The 20903-nt window shown below is 41.2% G+C and overlaps 1 protein-coding gene across 1 annotated transcript in view; it reads left to right on the forward strand.

Moving 5' to 3' along the window:
* The window catches only part of DNAH5 (dynein axonemal heavy chain 5), a 168892-nt gene that overhangs the window by 131382 nt on the left and 16607 nt on the right, over positions 1-20903 (forward strand). Inside the window, exons 50-57 of the mRNA XM_044233758.1 lie at positions 5212-5455; positions 6429-6543; positions 7031-7221; positions 11345-11466; positions 13235-13384; positions 14814-15059; positions 18481-18700; positions 20244-20449. Of these exons, the coding sequence (XP_044089693.1) occupies positions 5212-5455; positions 6429-6543; positions 7031-7221; positions 11345-11466; positions 13235-13384; positions 14814-15059; positions 18481-18700; positions 20244-20449 (1494 nt within the window). The remainder of the gene's footprint in view (positions 1-5211; positions 5456-6428; positions 6544-7030; positions 7222-11344; positions 11467-13234; positions 13385-14813; positions 15060-18480; positions 18701-20243; positions 20450-20903) is intronic.

Raw genomic sequence — 20903 nt, forward strand, 5'->3', positions numbered from 1 at the left:
AGCACTGAAGCCATAATTGTTCAAACAGAAGTTTAACAGGATGCGAGGGGTACTTTAAACTCCTTTGAAAAGGCTTTCAACAGCCTTGAAAAGCCGATGTGGATCCCAGGCTGGGCTTTTTCTTACCCCCCCAGAAAAGTGCCTTGAGTGTCTTGAGAAAACTACTCCTTTGCTGTTGTCTCATGATCAGAATCCATTCCAGGCTCCGAGTAGGTAATTCTTGGGAAAAGTATGGCCATATGAATGGGACCCTTACTCTCTTAGAATATTAGAGGGTCTTCTTACCCTGAAACACATGATTAGACAATACGTAACCTGTGTTTTCTTCCCTCTAACACAAGGTCTCATGCATGAAGTGAGCTGTTGAACTTACTTTCCAAGGCTTTTCAGTAATATACAACCTGCAAGCCGCCTTTTCTTTTGTAGCATCTCGTGTTCCCACCACGCTCCCGAATTCACTCACATTGCTAAATCGCCTTAGCCTGGATGGTGGCAAGGGGGTCTGAGTTGATCTCTGGTGCTTTCTGGAAATTGAGTAACTCATTTGCAAAGAGCCTTATAGGTTCAAAAAGTGTTCCTTTGACTTCCGTGACAATGCAGTCTCTCTGACTATGATCTCTTCTTAGGTGATTACTGTGTATACTCCATCAGTATAACATGCTGTTCAGAGCCGAGGGTGGGTATTGAAAGCAGGGACGACCCTGCTTAAGAAGCTGGTGTTGGAAAGCATCTAAGATATTCCCTAACGCATGAGCTGAAACCAGGTGTGGGTTCTCTGCAGTCAGGATGAATCCAACCTTTACCGGTCTGTTGGTTCTTCTGAAAGGTGGCTGGGAACAATGACTTATGATGCCAGGGAAAGGCTGTTTTTCTCTGAATCCATACTTTCACCAGCTGTCCAGTGTCTTGGAGACACTGGCAGTGAGGAGCCTTGTTATCACATGGGATCTGGTCTCGTTGGTGCTCTGCTGTATAGACCGCTGGCTGTCGGGTCTGTTTCCTTTCAGAAACAGATGCAAACCCCAGAGCACAGGAATGCAGGGAAGGCAGATTTTTAATGATTCTACATTTTCTGTGTGCTGCAAAGCAGTCGTTTTAAATGTGTGAGCTGTTCAAGGTCACATCAAGGCCATATTCAATTGTTGACCTGATGTACCTGTGAGTAGATGTAGGCAGCCTGCTGTTGTCACCAGAAGGCGAGGTATCAAGACCATTTTAAACAGGCAGCAAACCAGTAGTTCTCTAGGAACTGTCCTTAAAATTTTTTTTCCCTTAGGTTCACTCTTACCTTGATCCCAGAGAACAAGACAGAAACTCAAAGAGAGCTATATACTATTAGGGGAAAAATACTAATCTAGATTAATAGCTTCTATTGTTCACACAACACAAGGCCTCAGGGGTCACCTTGTTCAGAATCCCAAAGGAGCCAACAGATGTGTGATTTCCTTTAGGGGTGGAAGCACCCAAACTTGGTGGATCCAACAGAAGAAATAATTTAATGAGGATCCTTAAACAGATGTCGTTATCACCAGCTCATCGGTATCGAGAAAAAATAAATCTGAATGCTATTGTTCAATCTTTCTATTTTAATTGCCATGTAAGGTACAAAAGGGAAGGATCCTTGGATGAAATCCTGGTGATCTCTTAGAACTGAAAGGCTGTCACCTGTTTCCTTTTACTGATTTCAAAACCATAGTGACAGATGCAGTTTAGGTACACAAATATTTTTAGTTGTCATTTGCATCTTCGTTGAGCTACTTAATTTTTGATACTTTGATTAATAAATAGTATGTTTCCTGATATTGTTCTGAATCACTACTGTACTTTCTTACTCACTTTGGGGATACTTTTCATATTATCACAGTTTCTATAAAAAATTTAAATGGCAGCCTTAGTAAATAGAATACATAACACAAATGTTTATGTGTGTGTGTGTGTGTGTATGTGTTGAGGTTATCCCTTTGATGGGAAAATGCTTATAGACAAAATGATTTTGATCAATTTTGCTCCTTATTATTAATTTCAAAAAGAACTATCTTCTTATAGTTTGGGGGACCTGAAGTCATAGTTCAACAGAACGATGTTTAAATCAGCCATACACGTGAGCATACACTGAAAACCTTATTCCAAAATAGGTTTTCTGTTTTAAAATCCTGAGTGAAAAACAAGTTGCGGGGGTGCATGGGTGGCTCAGTTGGTTAAGCATCGGCCTTCTGCTCAGGTGGTGATCTCAGGGTCCTCAGATCCTAGGATCGAGCCCTAAGCCTTGCTTGGGGCTCCCTGCTCAGTGGGGCGTGAGCTTCTTCCTCCCCCCACTGCTCTTACGCTCTGCTCATGCTCGATCTCTGTCAAGTAAATAAAATCTTAAAAAAAAAAAAAAAAAAGAAAAGGAAAAGAGAAGCAAATAGCTTTTCTGTTTACCTTCAGAGATTACTTTCTTTTTTTCCATAACTCTTGTCCCATTGTAGTGATTGGCTATTTACCCACTATTTAGTATACAGATTGCTTTCATAATTCCCAGTTGCTTTAAATTATACTGTTTACTTTAGGGGATATTATTTTATCAGTTTCAGACTTTGGGAGAAATGTACTTCTTAACCTCATTTTAATCCTTTAGGAATACAGGCAGTTACTTTAATTGACAGATTTGTTGGTGTTAACAATGATACTGAACTGACTCCAACCATCTGAATAGTGTTCAAGCTTTTACTTGCTATTTTTAAAATCAGGAACTGGATGATTTGCCCCTTTGTATACATTATATTAACTGTTTATTTTGTGATTTAACAGTTTTCGTGAGTAACATGGGGTTAGGATTTTAGTACTGATTCTGTAGTTCTCAGGTGGAGATGAGATTGGAAGTGTAGGTTGTAATGTCTTGTTAACTATGTTGAGAATGTTGGATCTTTCAAAACAGCTGAGAGAGATCCCCAAAGGTCTAGGAGCAGGAAAGGGTGTGATGACAGAGAAGAGGGTCAGAAGGGAGACCAGTTGTAGTTAGACTAGTCCCTGAGGAGTAACTAAAGGCTAAACCAGGGCCTTGGCTATTGGTTTGGAACCCATAGATGGAGGAAAACTACGGTGCTGGAAGAATCCGTAAGACTCGGTACAGTTTGGGATTTGACAGCCCATGTTCTCGCCCCAGCAGACACGAGACCACGCATCTCTAAGATAAGTACAAGATTGGAAAGTTCTCTTTTGTCCCATTTCAGCCACTTTATTAGGCTATTATAATGATTTGTGAAATTCTGAAGTAGGGTTTATTTTGTGCCAACCTATAATTTTATTTTCCATACTGCTTATTTTCCCAATAACTATTATAATGCTTCTGAAAAATCCATGCTTGGGAAGAGTCGAAGAAGGGGAGAAAAGGGAGAGAGATGTCTTTTGAGCAGTTATCGTGATTCAGTTTCTATTGTAGCTGCTTTACTAGTTATATCCTGACGATCACTGTCTGAGCTATTTCTTTCTTTCTTTTTTTTTTAAAGATTTTATTTATTTATTTGACAGAGAGAGATCACAAGTAGGCAGAGAGGCAGGCAGAGAGAGAGAGAGAGGAGGAAGCAGGCTCCCTGCTGAGCAGAGAGCCCGATGCGGGGCTCGATCCCAGGACCCTGAGATCATGACCTGAGCCAAAGGCAGTGGCTTAATCCACTGAGCCACCCAGGCGCCCGTCTGAGCTGTTTCTATATCCATCTCACGCATAGGGAAACTGAGGCTCGAGGGTTATATAACATGGCCAACACCGTTTAGCTGATAGATCTCCGGGGGCTGCGATTCAAGCACATGTCTTCCTGATGTCAAAACCATCATTCTTCCTACAGCTTTACGTTCTTTCCCTTACCCGTCTTCTTCAAGAGGTGAGGATATTTAGACTGATACTTAGGATATTTAGATAGATATTTAGGAACTCAGACATGATAGTGATAGTGTGGGAAATGTGGGAATATGACAATAAAAATACTTGAATTTTTCCCTTAAACTTTATTACTTTATTCCTTAGTGTAACTGTAGCGTAAGTTCTCCTTTTTAACAGTAGCTTATGGAGAGGAATTTTGCAGTTGTCTTAGATGTCACTTTCTGTACTCGTTTTTTTTGTTGTTGTTGGTTTGTTTGTTTTTTACATTTTCTCAAATTTGAGATTCTTACCTGGTGAATAAGTGAAATGAAAATAACCATGAAGGAAGCTTTTCAATGTAATCCAGTAAAAGGAAGCAAAGGTGATAAAGGCAGGTTGTGCTGGAGTTGCTTTGTCTCCAAGAGTTAAGCAAGTTCTGAGATTTTGGTCAAAGCCTGGTAGGGTTCTACCCATCATAACTGTTGAGTCAACGGTGATTAGTTGGCTAGAACATAACGCAGTGGCCAGTGGCCTTTGTTCTTTGTCTTCATGCAGTTTTGTTACTACCACCTTTATGTTAGATCTGTGGTTTTCAGTTACAGCCACTGGGCTTTGTGCTGCCTTGTTCTGTGTCATGGCCATGGCCTAGTTCTCCACCCTCCCCAGTTCCTCCTTTTCTTCCTTCTGTTCCACAGACTCTCCCTCTCCAAACCACAATGACGAAGAAGTAGCCGGTAAGGACAATGACCTTCCAAAACCGTTCTCTCCCCAGCTGTTTAAAAAGATCTTTCAGGAAAGATCTAGAACTTTCCTTCTCTTGGAGAGAATAGCACCTTTCCAGACCAAAAACAGTTTCCCATTTAAAGATACTTACAGCAGCCATGTGGATTGTTTGCCTAAGTTTTTTGGACACTTGCTTTTCGGGGGATTGGATACCATTTCAACCAGCGAGTTGACAATAATCACATTCAGACAACAACAGAGCTCTTATAAACAAAAACTAAACAGAAGAAAATGTATTTAATCCGAGAGATCGATACGCGTCTTCGAATATATTCCAATATATTCTCAACTATTTTTCACCTTCAAAACAAGCTTACATATAATTCCAGAAGTCACTTAAAATGATTTGACTTTAGGAAATAGATAGATGGTCTAGGGTTGTTGTTAGTGTTTTTAGCAAATTTCTTGTTATTGGCCATCCATTCTTCCTTCTTCCATTCATTCTCCTCCTCTTCTTAATCTGATGTATTTTCAGCAGTCCAGTATGAGAACTACAGTGGAGGAAGGCAGCCCCATAGGTTAACTTTTTCAGGAATGGCCAAACAATAGTTGTTAATTAAGGAAGAAAATATCTTTATGCAAATTCACAGGAACTGGAGAAAGAGAGAACTCATCTCGTGGAGGAGGTAACTGCAAACAAAAGAAGGATGAAAGAGCTAGAAGATAATTTGCTTTACCGGCTGACGAGTACCCGGGGGTCCCTGGTGGAAGACGAGAGTCTCATAGTTGTGCTGAGTAACACAAAAAAGACCGCGGAAGAGGTGACACAGAAGCTGGAAATTTCGGCCGAGACAGAAATTCAAATTAACTCAGCCCGGGAGGAATACAGACCTGGTAAGTCTGGTAATGAAAGACAAATGTCACAGGAAAATGAAGTGAGAAAAAAACCGACCATCGGAGAAATTAAAGGAACGAAGGACATTAATGAAAATGGTGGCACGAGGCAGGGTGGCCATTCACGTTTTGTGGCATCACTTTGGGAGGCATTCGGTAAAACTGAGATGAAAAAAATTTGCAATGGTGTACATTTTCTAGGTGCTTACCGTTCCTGTGAGCTGGCAAATTCTTTACACTTAGAAAGTAAAGAGGGAGGATTTTGAAAGAACGTCTGACAACTGTTTTGAAATCTGAGGAGTTAGTGCAGCATTTATGGGCTGTTCACTAGTTTTTTATCATTTGGTAGCAATCAGCCAGTATTCTGTTTGCAGTCTTTGTATTAGGAAAGTAGCTCTTTGGTCTCACCGGAGTGCTGGAGTCTTCCTCATAAATTTGCAAATCAGTGTTGTTTACGGGTTACAAGAGGGACCTGCGGAAAGCATTGTTTCCTTTAGAAATATATCATTCTTCTTGGAGGAATAATCAGAGCGGTATCATGTGCTGGTGGAGAGTCATCATTGCCATGCCTTGTTTTGCCAACCTGAGGCCACACGTGATTGGGGCTTCCTCACGGAGCATAGACATGAGGTGCATAAGATGCCTACACAATTTGCCGGCTGTTACAGTTTTTGCTTTCCCATCAATTGCCTTTTCTGCCAATGAGAAAAGAGAGTGAGGTATGTTTATAAGGGATCTGGAAGTTCTAACATGGAAAATTCCACTTGATAAACACCAACAACAGACTGCTTACACAAAGCTTATGAATAAGAATTAATTTATACATCATGAGCTTTGCTCCAGACTCCCAGTGCTGGTAGATAGTCATGGATAAAACAAAAATAAGACCTGTTTTCATTTAGAGTTTAAGCTGGTCTGTGCACCGGTCATTCGCTGTCCAACCCGAGCGCATGCAACCTTCTTTGTTTTTCAGTGGCGACGCGAGGCAGCATTCTGTATTTCCTCATCACTGAGATGCGCTTGGTCAATGAAATGTATCAGACCTCACTTGGCCAGTTTCTTGGCTTGTTTGACCTTTCCTTAGCCAGGTATGTCTATACTCAGGAAACCAGGCTGAATTTTCTATATGCGGGCTCCAATGATGACCTTATAACTTCTTTTCCTTTTGCTACTGAGTCTTTTTTTTTTTTTTTTAAATCTAAGCCGAGTGTAATTACCAGCATGTTAACACATCATTCTCATAAATCCTCTTATGCTCAGAGACAGCTCTACCAACTCTTCATCCATGGATTGATTCCTTGGGTTTCATCTATTTCTGTTAAACAAGAGAATTCCCAAGACCTTGTTGTGAGTGATAATACCCTGCGGGTAAAATTGATTTAGACAACATTGCGGATTCTGTTGTGTTATTTTATGTTGAGAGAATGCTTGTTATTTTCGATTTAGGATGCTTATTCTTATGCGTAAAAAAGAACTGGCCCTCCAAAGTTACCTGTTCTCCGCTTAAGACATTTTTATGGGCAATGGAAAAGGGGAGTGGGATAAGCCTGATTTAAGTCTGGTTCCCTCCACCAGGTCTGTCAAAAGCCCAATTACGAGCAAGAGGATTGCTAATATCATTGAGCATATGACCTATGAGGTTCATAAGTATGCGGCCCGGGGCTTGTATGAAGAACACAAGTTCCTGTTCACCTTGCTGCTCACCCTGAAGATCGACATCCAGAGGAACCGAGTCAAGCATGAAGAGTTTCTCACCCTCGTTAAAGGTCAGTATAACAATCGAAAGGTCCGGATGTAGGAATTCCTTGAAGGTGCAGAGCAGCACTTTTTTTTTTTTTTTTTTTCCTCTAACGGTTGTCTTGCATTTCACTGAAGGTTGCATATATGTGCAATATTTTATTTGTTCATTTATTGCATAAATATTTATTGAGAGCCTCCTGTGTGCTGAGTCACAGACTAGACACTAGGTACATCACGAAACAATAAATTATGTAGTATGTGGGAAGCTACTAGGCACGATGGGGAAAAGAAACAGAGCTTGATAAGGGAGATGGGGAGTGAACAGTGTATGCAGAGCTGGTGGGGGCAGTTAAAATATTGGAATGGAGTATTTAGTGGGATACCTAACGGGGTAGGCCTCCCTGAGAGATGGACAGGTGAACAAAGGCCTGGAGGGGGCGGGGCACTGGCCCTGGGGACAGGCAGACGGAGAGTGTCAAAAGGTGAGGAATGGGCATCAAGCAATGGGGGCAAGCCTGGTGTGACAGAGGCAGAAGCCGCGGGCGGGACAGTTGTGGAGCTCATCCTCTGGGTGTTTTTTCTGAATCTGTTGAAGCACCCTCACAGGCAGGTCCCTTGTGCCCACCGCACACTACAGCCCAGGGAAGGCTAGGAAACACATTTGTTGTCACATTCTTGACTATCTGGACAAAAACTAGTGGCAATGTTGCTGGGTCTAAATGGCTTTATTTACTGTATCTTTCTAAGCAAAGGTTTATCTTTACAGAGGAGACATAATTTTCTCTACGGTGGGTGGGGAGAGATTTGCACGTTCCCCTGGAGAGTGGGGCTGCAGAGGAACTTGAAGACAAGCCTGAAGGGGCAGGAGGGAAGGGGGGTGGCTCTGCACCTGTTGTGCCCTGGGCGGTGTAGGTCTATGTCCAATGTGAACAAATGCGTATTCGTGTTTGTATAAATATACATTTGCATACATATCTTATAGAAACAACCAAGACTCATTTGGTGAGACTTGAACTTAGGAATGTATGATTTACAGACAATTTTTCTCTTTTTCTCTCTCTCTATTCTTTGTCTCCAGCTCTTGAACTCTGGCTCCTTAGATCTCTTTATTTTCCAGATTTTCTAAATCAGAGCACATGGATGGTGAATGATTTGGGGAGGCATCCCTTAGGGAGATGCGTAGGTGTAGGGGTTGACTTCTTCACTGAGCCCTTCAAATAGCCGACTCACAGTGTCATTGACTGCACCAGCTGATGGAGGTTTCCTGTTACGAATTGTCCCTGACATCTCCATCCAGGCATGAAGTGCATTTCCTCATAAAATGCATCCAAGTCTGGTTGAAATACTGGGAAATGTGTTGCCATTTGATGTGATGATAGCAGACGTGGGATTTAGGGTTAGGATGACTCTAAGAGAAAGTAGTGGCTTTGCTAATTTCTTAATGAGTGTCTCAAGCACGTTCTTCAAACTTTTCAGGCTCCTGTCTCCTCTGCTATAAAACAAGGATGGTCAAGTCTACACCAGCAGATTATTGAGAAGTCACACAATTTGTGTAAACGACGGCATGTAGGATATGTTCAGCAAACGATAGGCATTGTTATATTATCTGTAGTATTTTATTTTATTTTTTTTATTAATCTGAGGCTCACATAGGCTGCACTGGTTTTTACAGGGTTTTGGCATTCAACAGTTTTGTGACCCTGCTTTATGCAACAGAGTTGGAGGAAGCTTTGCAAGGCAGCTATGTCACAAGATTGCTCAATGAGGGGCTGAGATGTTGGCGAGAAGGACCCAGTGGGGGAACTTCTTCTGCAAGATCTTTAAAGTCATTTCTTTGAAAATGTTATTTAGAGAGCGACAATGTTTGGATACTGGTCTTTTAATTTTCTCATCTCTAAGGTGGAACAGGATCAGCCCAGATGACTTTCTAAATCTGCCTCACCTATACCACTTGATGATTGTGTGATATCACTTGTAGAAATTTTTTGTTGTAAGAACGTATCATTTTTTTTTACAAAGTGTTATGGTATAAATTAAAACTTACTTCTTCCCAGAGTAAGGGTTCACAGAATGAAGGCAATGGCATAACTCTCAATCACCTGGAGAATTTATTTTGAATTGTACCTATTCCAGTTGTTCATTCATCAGAAGTACATTTAATCTGGTGCCGTATCATCCAGGAATATCTCTGCCCCCAACCCAATACCATCATCCTCTGTGGCCCATTGTACACTTTTGAGGCAGGAAAAATATTCATGCCACAGTTACCCTCTGCTAAGCATGAATAATGCTTTGGTTGCAAGGACCACCCTTTCCTTCCTGTAAATGGCTTTCCCTAACTCTCTGGTGACTGTCTTATTCTTTTGAGTTTGTTGGAAAATGGACAGTTTCCATGGAAATTGGTATGACATATTTCAACACAATGCCATTGTCCTCAGGTCTTTAACTGCTCTCTGCCATTGAAGCAATCTGTTTTGATTTGGTGACTTAATAATCTTATCAAAATTGCTTCAAGGCCATACTTTTACCTTGTTGGAAATATACTAAGATGGATTTGGCCAAAAGGTAATAATTTAGTGGGGTCCATGGCACCTGGATAAAGTGGAGATTGGCTTAATAAATATCTGGAGTGTTATTATTTGTTCTTGACCTGCTGTGTTCAAAAAAGGATTTTAACGTTAGCCAAATGAATTGGTTATATCCTTTTAAGTATTATACTTAGAGCATGTTTTCCTTGAAATATTTTAATAGTGGTGTTTATTAAACAATATATTTCATCATATAATATTTCTTTGACTTAAAATATGATTGTTTACACATTTAGTTCTTCTGAGATGGGCAACAATAACATTTTAAGGTGTCGTTTATTTTATGGTGTCGTGGGAGTTATATGAGTTATGTGAGCTTAGGTAAGTCAGCAGCTACGAAGTAAGAGTCATTACCCAGTGGAAATGTTTGCTGTGGTTGGACTGACCAAAAATAAGTGACACAGTGCAGGATGCTTGGGTGTGCTCAAATGGATATAAATAATATATTGATTCATAGACAAGAACCCTTTAAACACGTGGGTGCTGCTGACGTTTCTAGATAAACTCTCTCCTTGAAAGAGCTTGTGCCAATGTCGACAACAGCTGCTCCTTTAGTGACCCTCTGCTGTGGTCTTGGTCCTGTCTCATGTGCTTTACATACATATTTTCTCTCATTCTGTCACCATCACAACACCCAGGCTTCTTTAATCCTTGTTACCTAGTTGGAAACAGGAACCCAGGTGATGAGCTGCCTTGACCTAGACCTTGACCACACAGAGCTAGGACAGAATCCAGTAGCCCCCTGCTCCATACCTGTGCTTCTGATTCTTCTAAAATCATCAATTCCTTTATTTGATTTTAAAGCTTGTTCATTACTATGACATATTTCTGAGCCTAAAAAATGACAAGGTAATGCATGCCCAGGGGGCTCGGTGGGTTAAGTGTTGGACTTTTTTTTTTTTTAAAGATTTTATTTCTTTGAAAGAGAGAGAGAGAGAGAACGTGCAAGCAGAGGGAGCTTCAGGCAGACGGAGAAGCAGGCTCCCCCCGGAGGAAGGAGCCCGCATGGGACTTGATCCCAGGATGCTGGGATCATGACCTGAGCAGAAGGCAGATGCTTAACAGACTGAGTCACTCCAGCATCCCTAAGTGTCAGACTTTGGGTCAGGTCATGATTGCAGGGTCCTGGGATCCAGCCCTGTGTCGGGCTCTCTGCTTGGTGCGGAGTCTGCTTCTCCCTCTGCCCCTCCCCCTGCTCGTGCATACTCTGTCTGTCTCTCTCAGAATAATAAAACCTTTAAAAAATGTCAAGGTGGTAAATAATTAAAATAAAAAGTGTAAGAAAAAGTTGGGGTACCTGGGTGGCTCAGTGGGTTAAAGCCTGTGTCTCTGTCATGATCTCAGGGTCCTGGGATGGAGCACTGCATCGGGCTTTCTGCTCATCGGGGGGCCTGCTTTCTCCTCTCTCTCTGCCTGCCTCTCTGCCTACTTGTGATCTCTGTTTGTCAAATAAATAAATAAAATCTTAAAAAAATATTTCATAAAAAGCTTTTGTATATAAATATGTTGTTTTAGAGTAAAGAAAGAACAATCTAGTAACTTTCTGTGTTTGATTTTAAAGGAGGTGCCTCCTTGGACCTTAAAGCTTGTCCTCCTAAACCAGCTAAATGGATCCTGGACATGACCTGGCTGAATCTGGTGGAACTCAGCAAACTCAGACAGTTTTCAGACATCCTTGATCAGGTAACTTGGGCTTTGAATAAGTTTCCAGCAGCGTCGCGGGGAGCAGCTCCCTGACTCACAAGTAGCTGCGGTCCTTGTGGAAGAGAGAAGTTGTTTAATGTTGTCCCTCCTGCCCTGGTGCCTGACCTTCCCCCCACCCACTCGCACTCTGATGAAGCAAACACTACCACGTCGAAATGGTGCCGTCCAGTGCCCTCTGTCAGTATCACCGACCGGAGAGCCATGAGTGGGAACACTGAGATTTAATGAAATCACTCGACATGTTGAAGGGGTCTTGCCATCTTCCTGGAGATTAACAAAAAGAAACGTGAACAGCCGACCTCTAAATGCTGGAGATGATTTTCTTGCCTCTTGTTCTTCTCTTCTTCCTCCTCTCTTGTGCTCCCATGATATGGCCTTAGCCAGGTGTCTGGGCATAAATCTGCTGCCAGTCCTTGGCCCCTTTTCCAAGTCACTATCAGGTCATAACCAGCCAGTTCCTGGTGAATTGTCTACGTGCTGGGCTCATGGAAGCTGGGTCTGGAGAGCCGAATGGGGACAAACTAGGGAACAGATTCTTGAGAATCAGATGAGCAGAGAGAAGTCACGCTAGAGCAAGGTGGCTTTATGTACCCACAAGCTTTAGGCTTTTTATGACCAGAAAACGTGCTAATGTTGGTTCCTGACTTTCCCGGTTTCGTTTGACCAGAAACTTACTGTTCATCTCTATCTGTATGTGTTGGCTTTATGCCTGGTGATCTGCATTATTTCTGCCGTATAATTTAACCCATTCTTTTGTGTAAAATAACTTTCATTTGGGAGGTTTTAATGCACTCGAGTGTGTTCCCCCATGAGATGACTCCTAGTGACCTTTCTCCGACTGGTATCTGTTCCTGAGGTTGCCGTCTTCTGGAGATTGTCTTAGGCCTGAAGTCCCTCCACATCATGTTGTCTTTCACGACAGAGGGAGGTTTTTACTTTTTATTCTTACACAATACTTTGTAGTGTGGATCTGGCACGTTTTTCCCTTTGATTAGGCCTCCAAGAACTATATCCGGGGCTTTAATCAAGGGGAATATACCAGAGAACATTGGATTATATTTATCTGCAGACGTTATTTGTTTGTGCTGTGTTTTAGAGATGAATGCCCATGGACTGCTGTCCCTGATTTTAAGTTCCAAAGGATAACGGACTGTGTTCTCTTCCTCTTTATCAATTGCCTAAAGGAAGCATGTGTGTCATTACTCATTTGATATGATATTAAGTCATATATTTCAAATTACTCTAGATTAATGGAGTATTGACCAAAAGGCTTTTGGCTCAATAATAAACATATATTAAATGTCTTCTTTTGTGCCAGGAGTGGCCCTGGGAAATGAGGAAACATACGTGAATAATGAGTGAATGGGTTCCTGATCATGAAAGGATTTCATGGAGCAAATCAGATTTCCTTAAAATAATGAAAATGAGTTTTCATTGATTTCTTTATTCCTCATAAATTTGTTAGCACAAAGGTATGAGAAGAAATTAAACAACCCAAGACCCTCCCTACTTCAAAAGCTACTGTACACTGGCATTAATGTGGACCGACTTTAGAGAAAATCACATTTGATTTTAGACTGTCACACTTTTTGGTAGTGGAATATAAAATTAAAAAAAAAAAGCAAAACAAGGGATATCATTCACATGTGTCTGGAAAAGTCAGAAGATTTGATGAAAAATATCCGTGAACTATTACTGAAAGGTTTTCCTGTGCTGTGATGCAATTCTTATCCCCTGGTATTTTCAGATATCAAGAAATGAGAAAATGTGGAAAATTTGGTTTGATAAGGAAAACCCTGAGGAGGAGCCCCTTCCAAATGCCTATGACAAATCTCTTGACTGCTTTAGACGTCTTCTCCTTATTAGATCCTGGTGTCCTGACAGAACCATTGCCCAGGTAAAAAGTTTGTAAAGAAGAATGTTTTTTAAAGATGTTTTTATTATTTGTAAATAATCTCTACACCCATTGTGGGGCTCGAACGTACTACAACTCTGAGACCAAGAGTCACATGCATCACCAACTGAGCCAGCCAGGTGCCCCCTAGGAGAATATTTTTAAGGAGAATTTCCATTTAAATTTAAAGAAATATTGAATATTTTAATCCCAGTCAGAATTGGAGGCTTCTATGGAATTTTCTGGCAATATCCATGTGACAAATGGAAAAGTAAACAAATGTAGCGAGGTGTGCATTTGGGCTAAGTGATTTAATAATCTTCTTTGGTCTAAATGGTACAAGAGTGAATGAGGAAGCCGTGTTTTTAAGGTCAGCGTATAGGTATGACGTAAAGGTAATGTATTACTCCTCCATACCGTTTTTATATTAACTCAAAAATGATGTGGATGCTCCATTTTGTTAGTCGTAAAAAGTAGGAAGAGTGTGGAATTCTGGCAGGAGAGGTAGATAAGAGGGAGGCACAGTATTCCCAAATCTACAGTTATAACCCCAGAAAGTCTCAGGAATCTTGATGCAAGAACTGGCTTAAAACTCTGAATTTTTCATATGGTTTAAATGTGAATGCTGCCTCCAGAAGATCCATCTTCTCAAAGACCTTTAATCTGCTGGCCTCCTGTCATGGAAATGTCACTGCTAATAAGACTTTTGTGTCCTGCCTCCACAATGAAAAATTTAGCTTGAATATTCAGCTCAGGTGGATTCCTTCAGGCCCTCCCCAAACAAGCCATAGAGTAAGTAGGCTGGGCTTATAATAAAGTGTGTGTGGGACGTGCTCCCCTCCACTCTCCAGAGCGAGCGTTAAAAAACAGGGAATAGTGGCGGGGGGGTGGGAGGTTGGGGTACCAGGTGGTGGGTATTATAGAGGGCACGGCTTGCATGGAGCACTGGGTGTGGTGAAAAAATAATGAATAATGTTTTTCTGAAAATAAATAAATTGGAAAAAAAAAGAAGTTATTCAGTAATTATCCATTGATAAGTATCCATTAAATCCCAGGCATTGTGCTGCTTATTTGATTATTAGAATGAATATACATTTCCCTTAAAGCATCCTGAATAATACAGTTTCCTAATATTTTAAATTTCTTATGTACCATGAAGTAGCCAGCGTATAGAAACAGGTTCCAGACAACTGGTCAGCCAACTTGGGTTCTGGTCTTGAACTGTGTGATTGTGTGTTGGCAAAGAACACACAGCCCCTGTGGTCTTTATAGAGTAGAGATACAGTAAGGAAAATGTCTTTGTCCTATTTCCCTGGCAGAGTTACTGAACATCACTGGCAATCTACCAAAATGAATTTTGGAAGCCACCCTGCATCATAACACATGGAGGAGTAAGGATCCGTTTTGGTGACTCCTGTACTGTTTTTGGCAGGCCCGCAAGTACATCATGGACTCCATGGGAGAGCACTATGCAGAAGGAGTTATCCTGGACTTGGAAAAAACGTGGGAGGAATCTGATCCACGGACACCACTCATCTGTCTCCTGTCTATGGGCTCGGATCCCACGGATTCCATCATTGCCTTGGGGAAGAGATTAAAAATAGAAACCCGTTATGTGTCCATGGGCCAAGGCCAGGAGGTCCACGCACGCAAGCTCTTACAGCAGACCATGGCGAATGTGAGGCCAAATGTCTACTTTTAGGTTATGTTGTTATTACAAGTTAAAGAATAGCAATGCAGAAAAGAACTTAATGAATCATTAAGAGTTTAAATTTACGTGCTTTGTGATGTTCACCAAACAGGGAAAAGGTTAATATTCATTGGAAAAATTTTCATGGAAAAACATACAATTTTTTCTGCTGAGCCTTGACTTATGGAAAACTTACCCAACTAGAGCATCTTATTTCCCAACCAAGTTGCATAATGTTAAGCCCCACTCTAGATCCCAAACCCTCAGTGTGAGGGGGAGGTCTACAGCCTTACCCCCTGTGCCATACACTCCAGGACCTTAGCTATGCTTCCAGCTCTGCTTGTCTTTCTTGTCAAGCTTGTCTATAGCATGTCTTTTTTGAGTTCCAGAATGTATAATCTGTGCCTTGGAGTCCCCTAGGCTTAGCCCAGACCCCAGAGGCCAGGAATCTGCTGTTACCCTGTGGTGGTACCAGAGATTTTAGGAAACCTCGCTTATTGCCTTCCAGGCTGGGGCTCCTAGAGCCCTTTGTGGCTTGCAAATTCTGTAGCATGCAGAATATGCCACCCACGCTCAGACCTCACTGGGGAGCTATAAAGTGCTGGAAACCACATGGTAATCTTGCTAATAGGATAGTCAAGTCCAGAGCTGGGGCACTTCCAGGGACTTAAATTAACTGAATGCACAAGGCCTTCCATTTCTTCTCTAGAATTCCATCTCTAGGACAGGACATTCATGTGTTTAGTCTAGCCTTCTCTGGAGTGTCCAACTCTGTCTGGAGGAACCCTTGCCCCTGTTTCCCTCTTCCTCCACTGTTTGGCCAGGCAAGTGGGGCAGAATGACTTGGCTTCATATTCCTACTGTAGAATATGCAGTCTTGATCTAGATGCCTTTCTGGTCTTTTTTTTTTTTTTAGATTGGACCCTATTCCTCTTTCCCTGAGTCTGAGCTCTCCCTGCCATATCTCAAAACTCCTTCTGTGCCCCCTAGGGAATCTCCCTGCTGAGGACAGACTAGCTATCTTCACACCACTCTCAGCCTCCAACCACTAGGCCCACCACGAAACCACTGTGTTCTAGGTCCTGGCCAATGAATCTAGAACCTCACTATTGTGCTGCAGTCTAGTCTCTTTCCTCTGGTCTAGAACTGAGCCCATTGGGTTCTAGAACCTCCATATTTACCTAGCACCCCTTTTATTCCCAAGTACAATATACCCCACCCCTAGTTTTCTTGGAGGTTGTAAGCAGGCTCACATGTGTGTGCCTTATTTGAGCACTTGCTATGCAGTTAGGAGGGTGGCAGGGGTGGACTGAAGTGTATCCAGAGATGAAAACATGCATCTATACTTAAGAATGCCAGATTGGGAAGGGGCACCTGGGTGGCTCAGTTGATTAAGCATTCAGCTCTAGATTTTGGCTCAGGTCATGATCTCAGGGTCTTTGGATTGAACCCCATGTTGGACTCTGTGGAGTCTGCTTGAATTCTCTCTACCCCCTATCCCTCTGTCCTTCCTCCTGCTCATGCTCTCTCTCTATATATAAAATAAATAAAATCTTAAAAAGAATGCCAGGTCTGGTCTGACATGAAGGCTTAGTGGACTTCTACCCTGGCTTCTCCCTCCTTTTGGCCTTCCCCGCATTCTCCCCTCCTTCTTCTTGGCTTCCTCCTTTTTCTCCTCTCCCTTCTTTTCACTTCCTCTGTTTCTCCCTCTGCATGTTACTGTGCTTAGAACAAAAACACCTGCAATAACAGGACACCTATTTAACTCTAATTTAAAATAAATAAGTAATAATTACAGTTTCAGGCAACTAAATTGAGTATAAATGGAATAATTTTAGCCTTCAGTTTATTCATGTTTTCTGTTTAGGAGTTTAGTAAATCAAGTAAAAGAAAAAAAATCTTATTATTAGCATGCTTACAACTTCTCAGAGATACTAGTTTTTTTAAAGTTTTGTAAGATACTAGTTTTTTTAAAGTTTTGTAAGAAAGATGGGAGGCAGGGCACCTGGCTGACTCAGTCAGTAGAGCCACTACACTTGATCTTGGGGTTAGGGGTTCGAGGCTCATGGTAGATTTAGAGAGTACTTAAAAAATAAAATCTTAATAAAAGAAAAAAGGAAGGTTTGGGCACTATGACAGAATGAACTGACTACAGAATCAACACACTAGCAATGTGGATGATCTCCTTAACATAAAACATTTAATACAGAATACGGTAACCCCACAGAAGCAGCCATGGATAACAGATTACAGGAGAGAGTTGAAACAGCCCACTTCTTACCTCAGATTCCCCAGCATGCTGGGAGATAGAGAGTGGCTCAACCCTTTTTGTGGTTGTTATGTTTTATATCTAATTTTCTTTTGAATTGTGAACGGTGCCAGTTGAATTTTTCAAGGGACAAAAAATAGTTTACTTATTCAGCAGTGCTATATACTCCTCAAGAAAATAGAAGGGGATATGTGAAATTTCACAGTGATCCATTTTATACCAAGATTTTAAATTTGGTGCTTGGTTTGTTTCTCGGAAAGAGAAATAACTCGGGCTGCACTAGTCAAATCAAAACCAGCCAAAGTTACAGAGTCAAGAAAACAACTCGAGATTATGATCTGGATATCATTCTATCAGAAATATTATATAGATTAGGTATTGAGTAAATTATTACAACATGATCTAAAATATTGTCTCTATTGCTTTATACAAGAAATATTCTTAGGCTCATACTATGTGTTATACAAAAGATAAGTCTTATTTTCTAAGGCTCTTGTTCTTAGAGTATGTAGATTCTCCCACTTTCTAGGTGGTGGACATCTTGCCCAGAGTTTTGGGAACTCCGTGGGAGAAGGGATGGAATAGGTCTCGAAATTGAGTGGGTAGCCTTTCTTTCACCTGTCTTCAGTGAGGTTCCTAGACTGGCATAAATCAGGTTACTTCTCAGCTTTCCTTGAATGCCAGTTGAGGATTTAGCTTTCCTGTTTTAAATGTTACTGATATTGTCTTCACCCTCACTGTCCTTGTTCTTAAAAGCTCATGCCTTTAAAAATGTCCCTTCTTTGTACTTCTCATGGAACCTGGGAGGAAGCTGAGGTAAATGGATGTTTCACTCAACCACCTGTACAGGGCAGTGATGTTATCTCTTTTGGCACCAACTCTGGTTATTTTCATGACTCCTACTATATATTATCAGTTGGCATGCTAATATGCTTTGGGACAAATGCATGGAAAAAGAAAAAGACACACTTAACCTCAACTCAGCATCATTTTATCTGTAGATTTGACCTGGACTAATTTAGTGGTTAGTGTGCTTCTCTGTTAAATTTTGATTACCTACTTTCTGAAGAATATATTAACTTAAATCTCTGTGTGCAACAGGAAATGGTGTCTCATTTCCATTTACTGTTGTTGACTTAGGGAGGATGGGCACTTCTGCAGAACTGCCATCTGGGGCTCGATTTCATGGATGAGCTAATGGACATTATTGTAGAAACCGAGATGGTACATGATGCTTTCCGCCTGTGGATGACCACCGAAGTTCATAAGAACTTTCCCATTACACTCCTTCAGATGGCCATTAAATTTGCCAATGAGCCTCCACAGGGCCTCCGGGCAGGCTTGAAAAGAACATATGGTGGTGAGTCAAGGGGACTTTTTGTGCTTAAATTTGTTGTCTTAAAGAAATTGCAAAAGCCATAAGTCAGGATAGAGCTGTAGTGAACTATACTATTATTTACCACGATGAGGAGAGGACAACACCTTGTCACGCCCCACATGGAATACGTTCTGGTGGCCTTAGGACATCAGAGCTCATGGTCATCTACCTTGAACTTTTCCTGTATTCCCTGGATTGCTCTGCCTTGGCCTGTGCTCTTCTCCAGCTAGACACCTGCCTTTCTATGTTAACATTATTTTGTCATTTATGGTCCTTCATGCTCCTTACCTAAAGTTGGCCAATAGCCTCTTGCAAAAGCAGAGGCTGAATTCAAGTTATGACCTGCCTGCGTTTCATGAGGCCATCTGAACAATCTACAGTTTTTATTGAGTTGCTAACAAGGCTCAAATGCTTGTCAGGCTGCGAGATAATGTGGGAATAAATAGATGGGGAAGGATGAGTGTGGTAAAAAAATTCTAAGTAAAAAATATACAGTTATATATATGTAATATAAATACATAATAATTATAATAATAATTTTTTATTATGTTTTGTTAGTCTCCATACAGTACATCATTAGTTTTTGATGTCATATTCCATGATTAACTGTTAATGTATAACACCCAATCTCCATGGAATCCATGCCCTCCTTGATACCTGTCACCAGGCTCACCCATCCCCCCCAACCCCCTCCCCTCTAAAACCCTCAGTTTGTTTCTCAGAGTCCGCAGTCTCTCATGGTTTGTCTCCTATTCCAGTTACCCCCCTTCATTTTTCCCTTCCTTCTTCTAATGTCCTCCATGCTATTCCTTATGTTCCACCAATAAGTGAAACCATATGATAATTGCCTTTCTCTGATTGACTTATTTCACTTAGCATAATTTGGGGAATATACTCAGGTGTGGTGGGCTTCTAGATACACTGTCTTAATTGATATTAAATTGTGAGTAGTATATACTGAAGTTCATTGCAACTTGAGTACAGATTCCAAATAATAATGATAATAATAGCAATAATAAATAATTAGTAATATTAGTTTTAGTAGTAGTATTTATAATACTAATTTTATAATACTAATTTATAATACTAATTTTAGTAGTAGCATTTATAATACTAATAATAGTATTATATTAAATGATATTAGGTTACTAGTAATAATAAATAATTTTAATAATAGCATTTGAAATACTAGTATTTTAGTAATAGTATTCATTTTACTGCCATCCTTCTTCTACCTCTAGTTTATCCCCACAATATCTTGTCAGACTGGCAGGAACTTGACCCATGTTAAGTTAAGTTAACCAGCCCCCAGCCTCCTTGCCCAGTCTCTTCGCAGATTTTTCAGCGAGAAACACCCTCTGGACACCCAAAGTTAAATTATAATTGTCATATGAATGTGATAAAAATAATTCAAGATAAATGAATTTTACTATCAGAAATTTACAAAAATAATAACGTATAAGTGTAATAAGAAGTCAAGGGGTGTGAGTGACGTTACAGGTTTTCGCCCCACCGGCCGTGACAGGTGTGAGCCAGGACCTGCTGGATGTGAGCACCGCAGCCCAGTGGAAACCCATGCTCTATGCAGTGGCTTTCCTGCACTCCACGGTCCAGGAGAGGAGGAAGTTCGGTCCCCTGGGATGGAACATCCCCTATGAATTTAATCAGGCTGACTTTAACGCCACCGTGCAGTTCATCCAAAACCACCTAGATGACATGGATGTCAAAAAGGTACCATGTGTGCGCCACCCTGTGCTGTCAGTTCCTGTGGGCACAGGGCCTGCTGTTCACACACTTGCCCAGCTTCGGGACAGATCCTGTGACAGTGATGGCCTTCTGTGCTTGCATAGTCCTACCTTTAAGTCGTGCCAGCTGGGTCACACTTGCCTCTGGATTTCAGATGAAAAAAAAGGAACTAGTTTTGTTTATCTTTGTATTTCTCAAAGCTGAGCTGAAATTACATGCAAGGCAAAAGGGTTGAATTGGTTGGGGGGCGGTGAGAAACCTCGTTTTTTTAGAATCCTAAAAAACGAAAATGAAAGTCTAGGTCACTTTTGAAGCATGTGTTTTTTAAGGAGCTGCCTCAGTATTCCCCAAATCTTGCTTTTTTTAAGTTGAAATTAAAATATGAAAGCATAGGAATGCACCAAAGGGGTCGATTTCAAATCAAGTGCAGGAGCTTTGA

The sequence above is a fragment of the Neovison vison genome, chromosome 1 (genome assembly GCF_020171115.1).
Source record: "Neovison vison isolate M4711 chromosome 1, ASM_NN_V1, whole genome shotgun sequence".
Taxonomy (NCBI): domain Eukaryota; kingdom Metazoa; phylum Chordata; class Mammalia; order Carnivora; family Mustelidae; genus Neogale; species Neogale vison.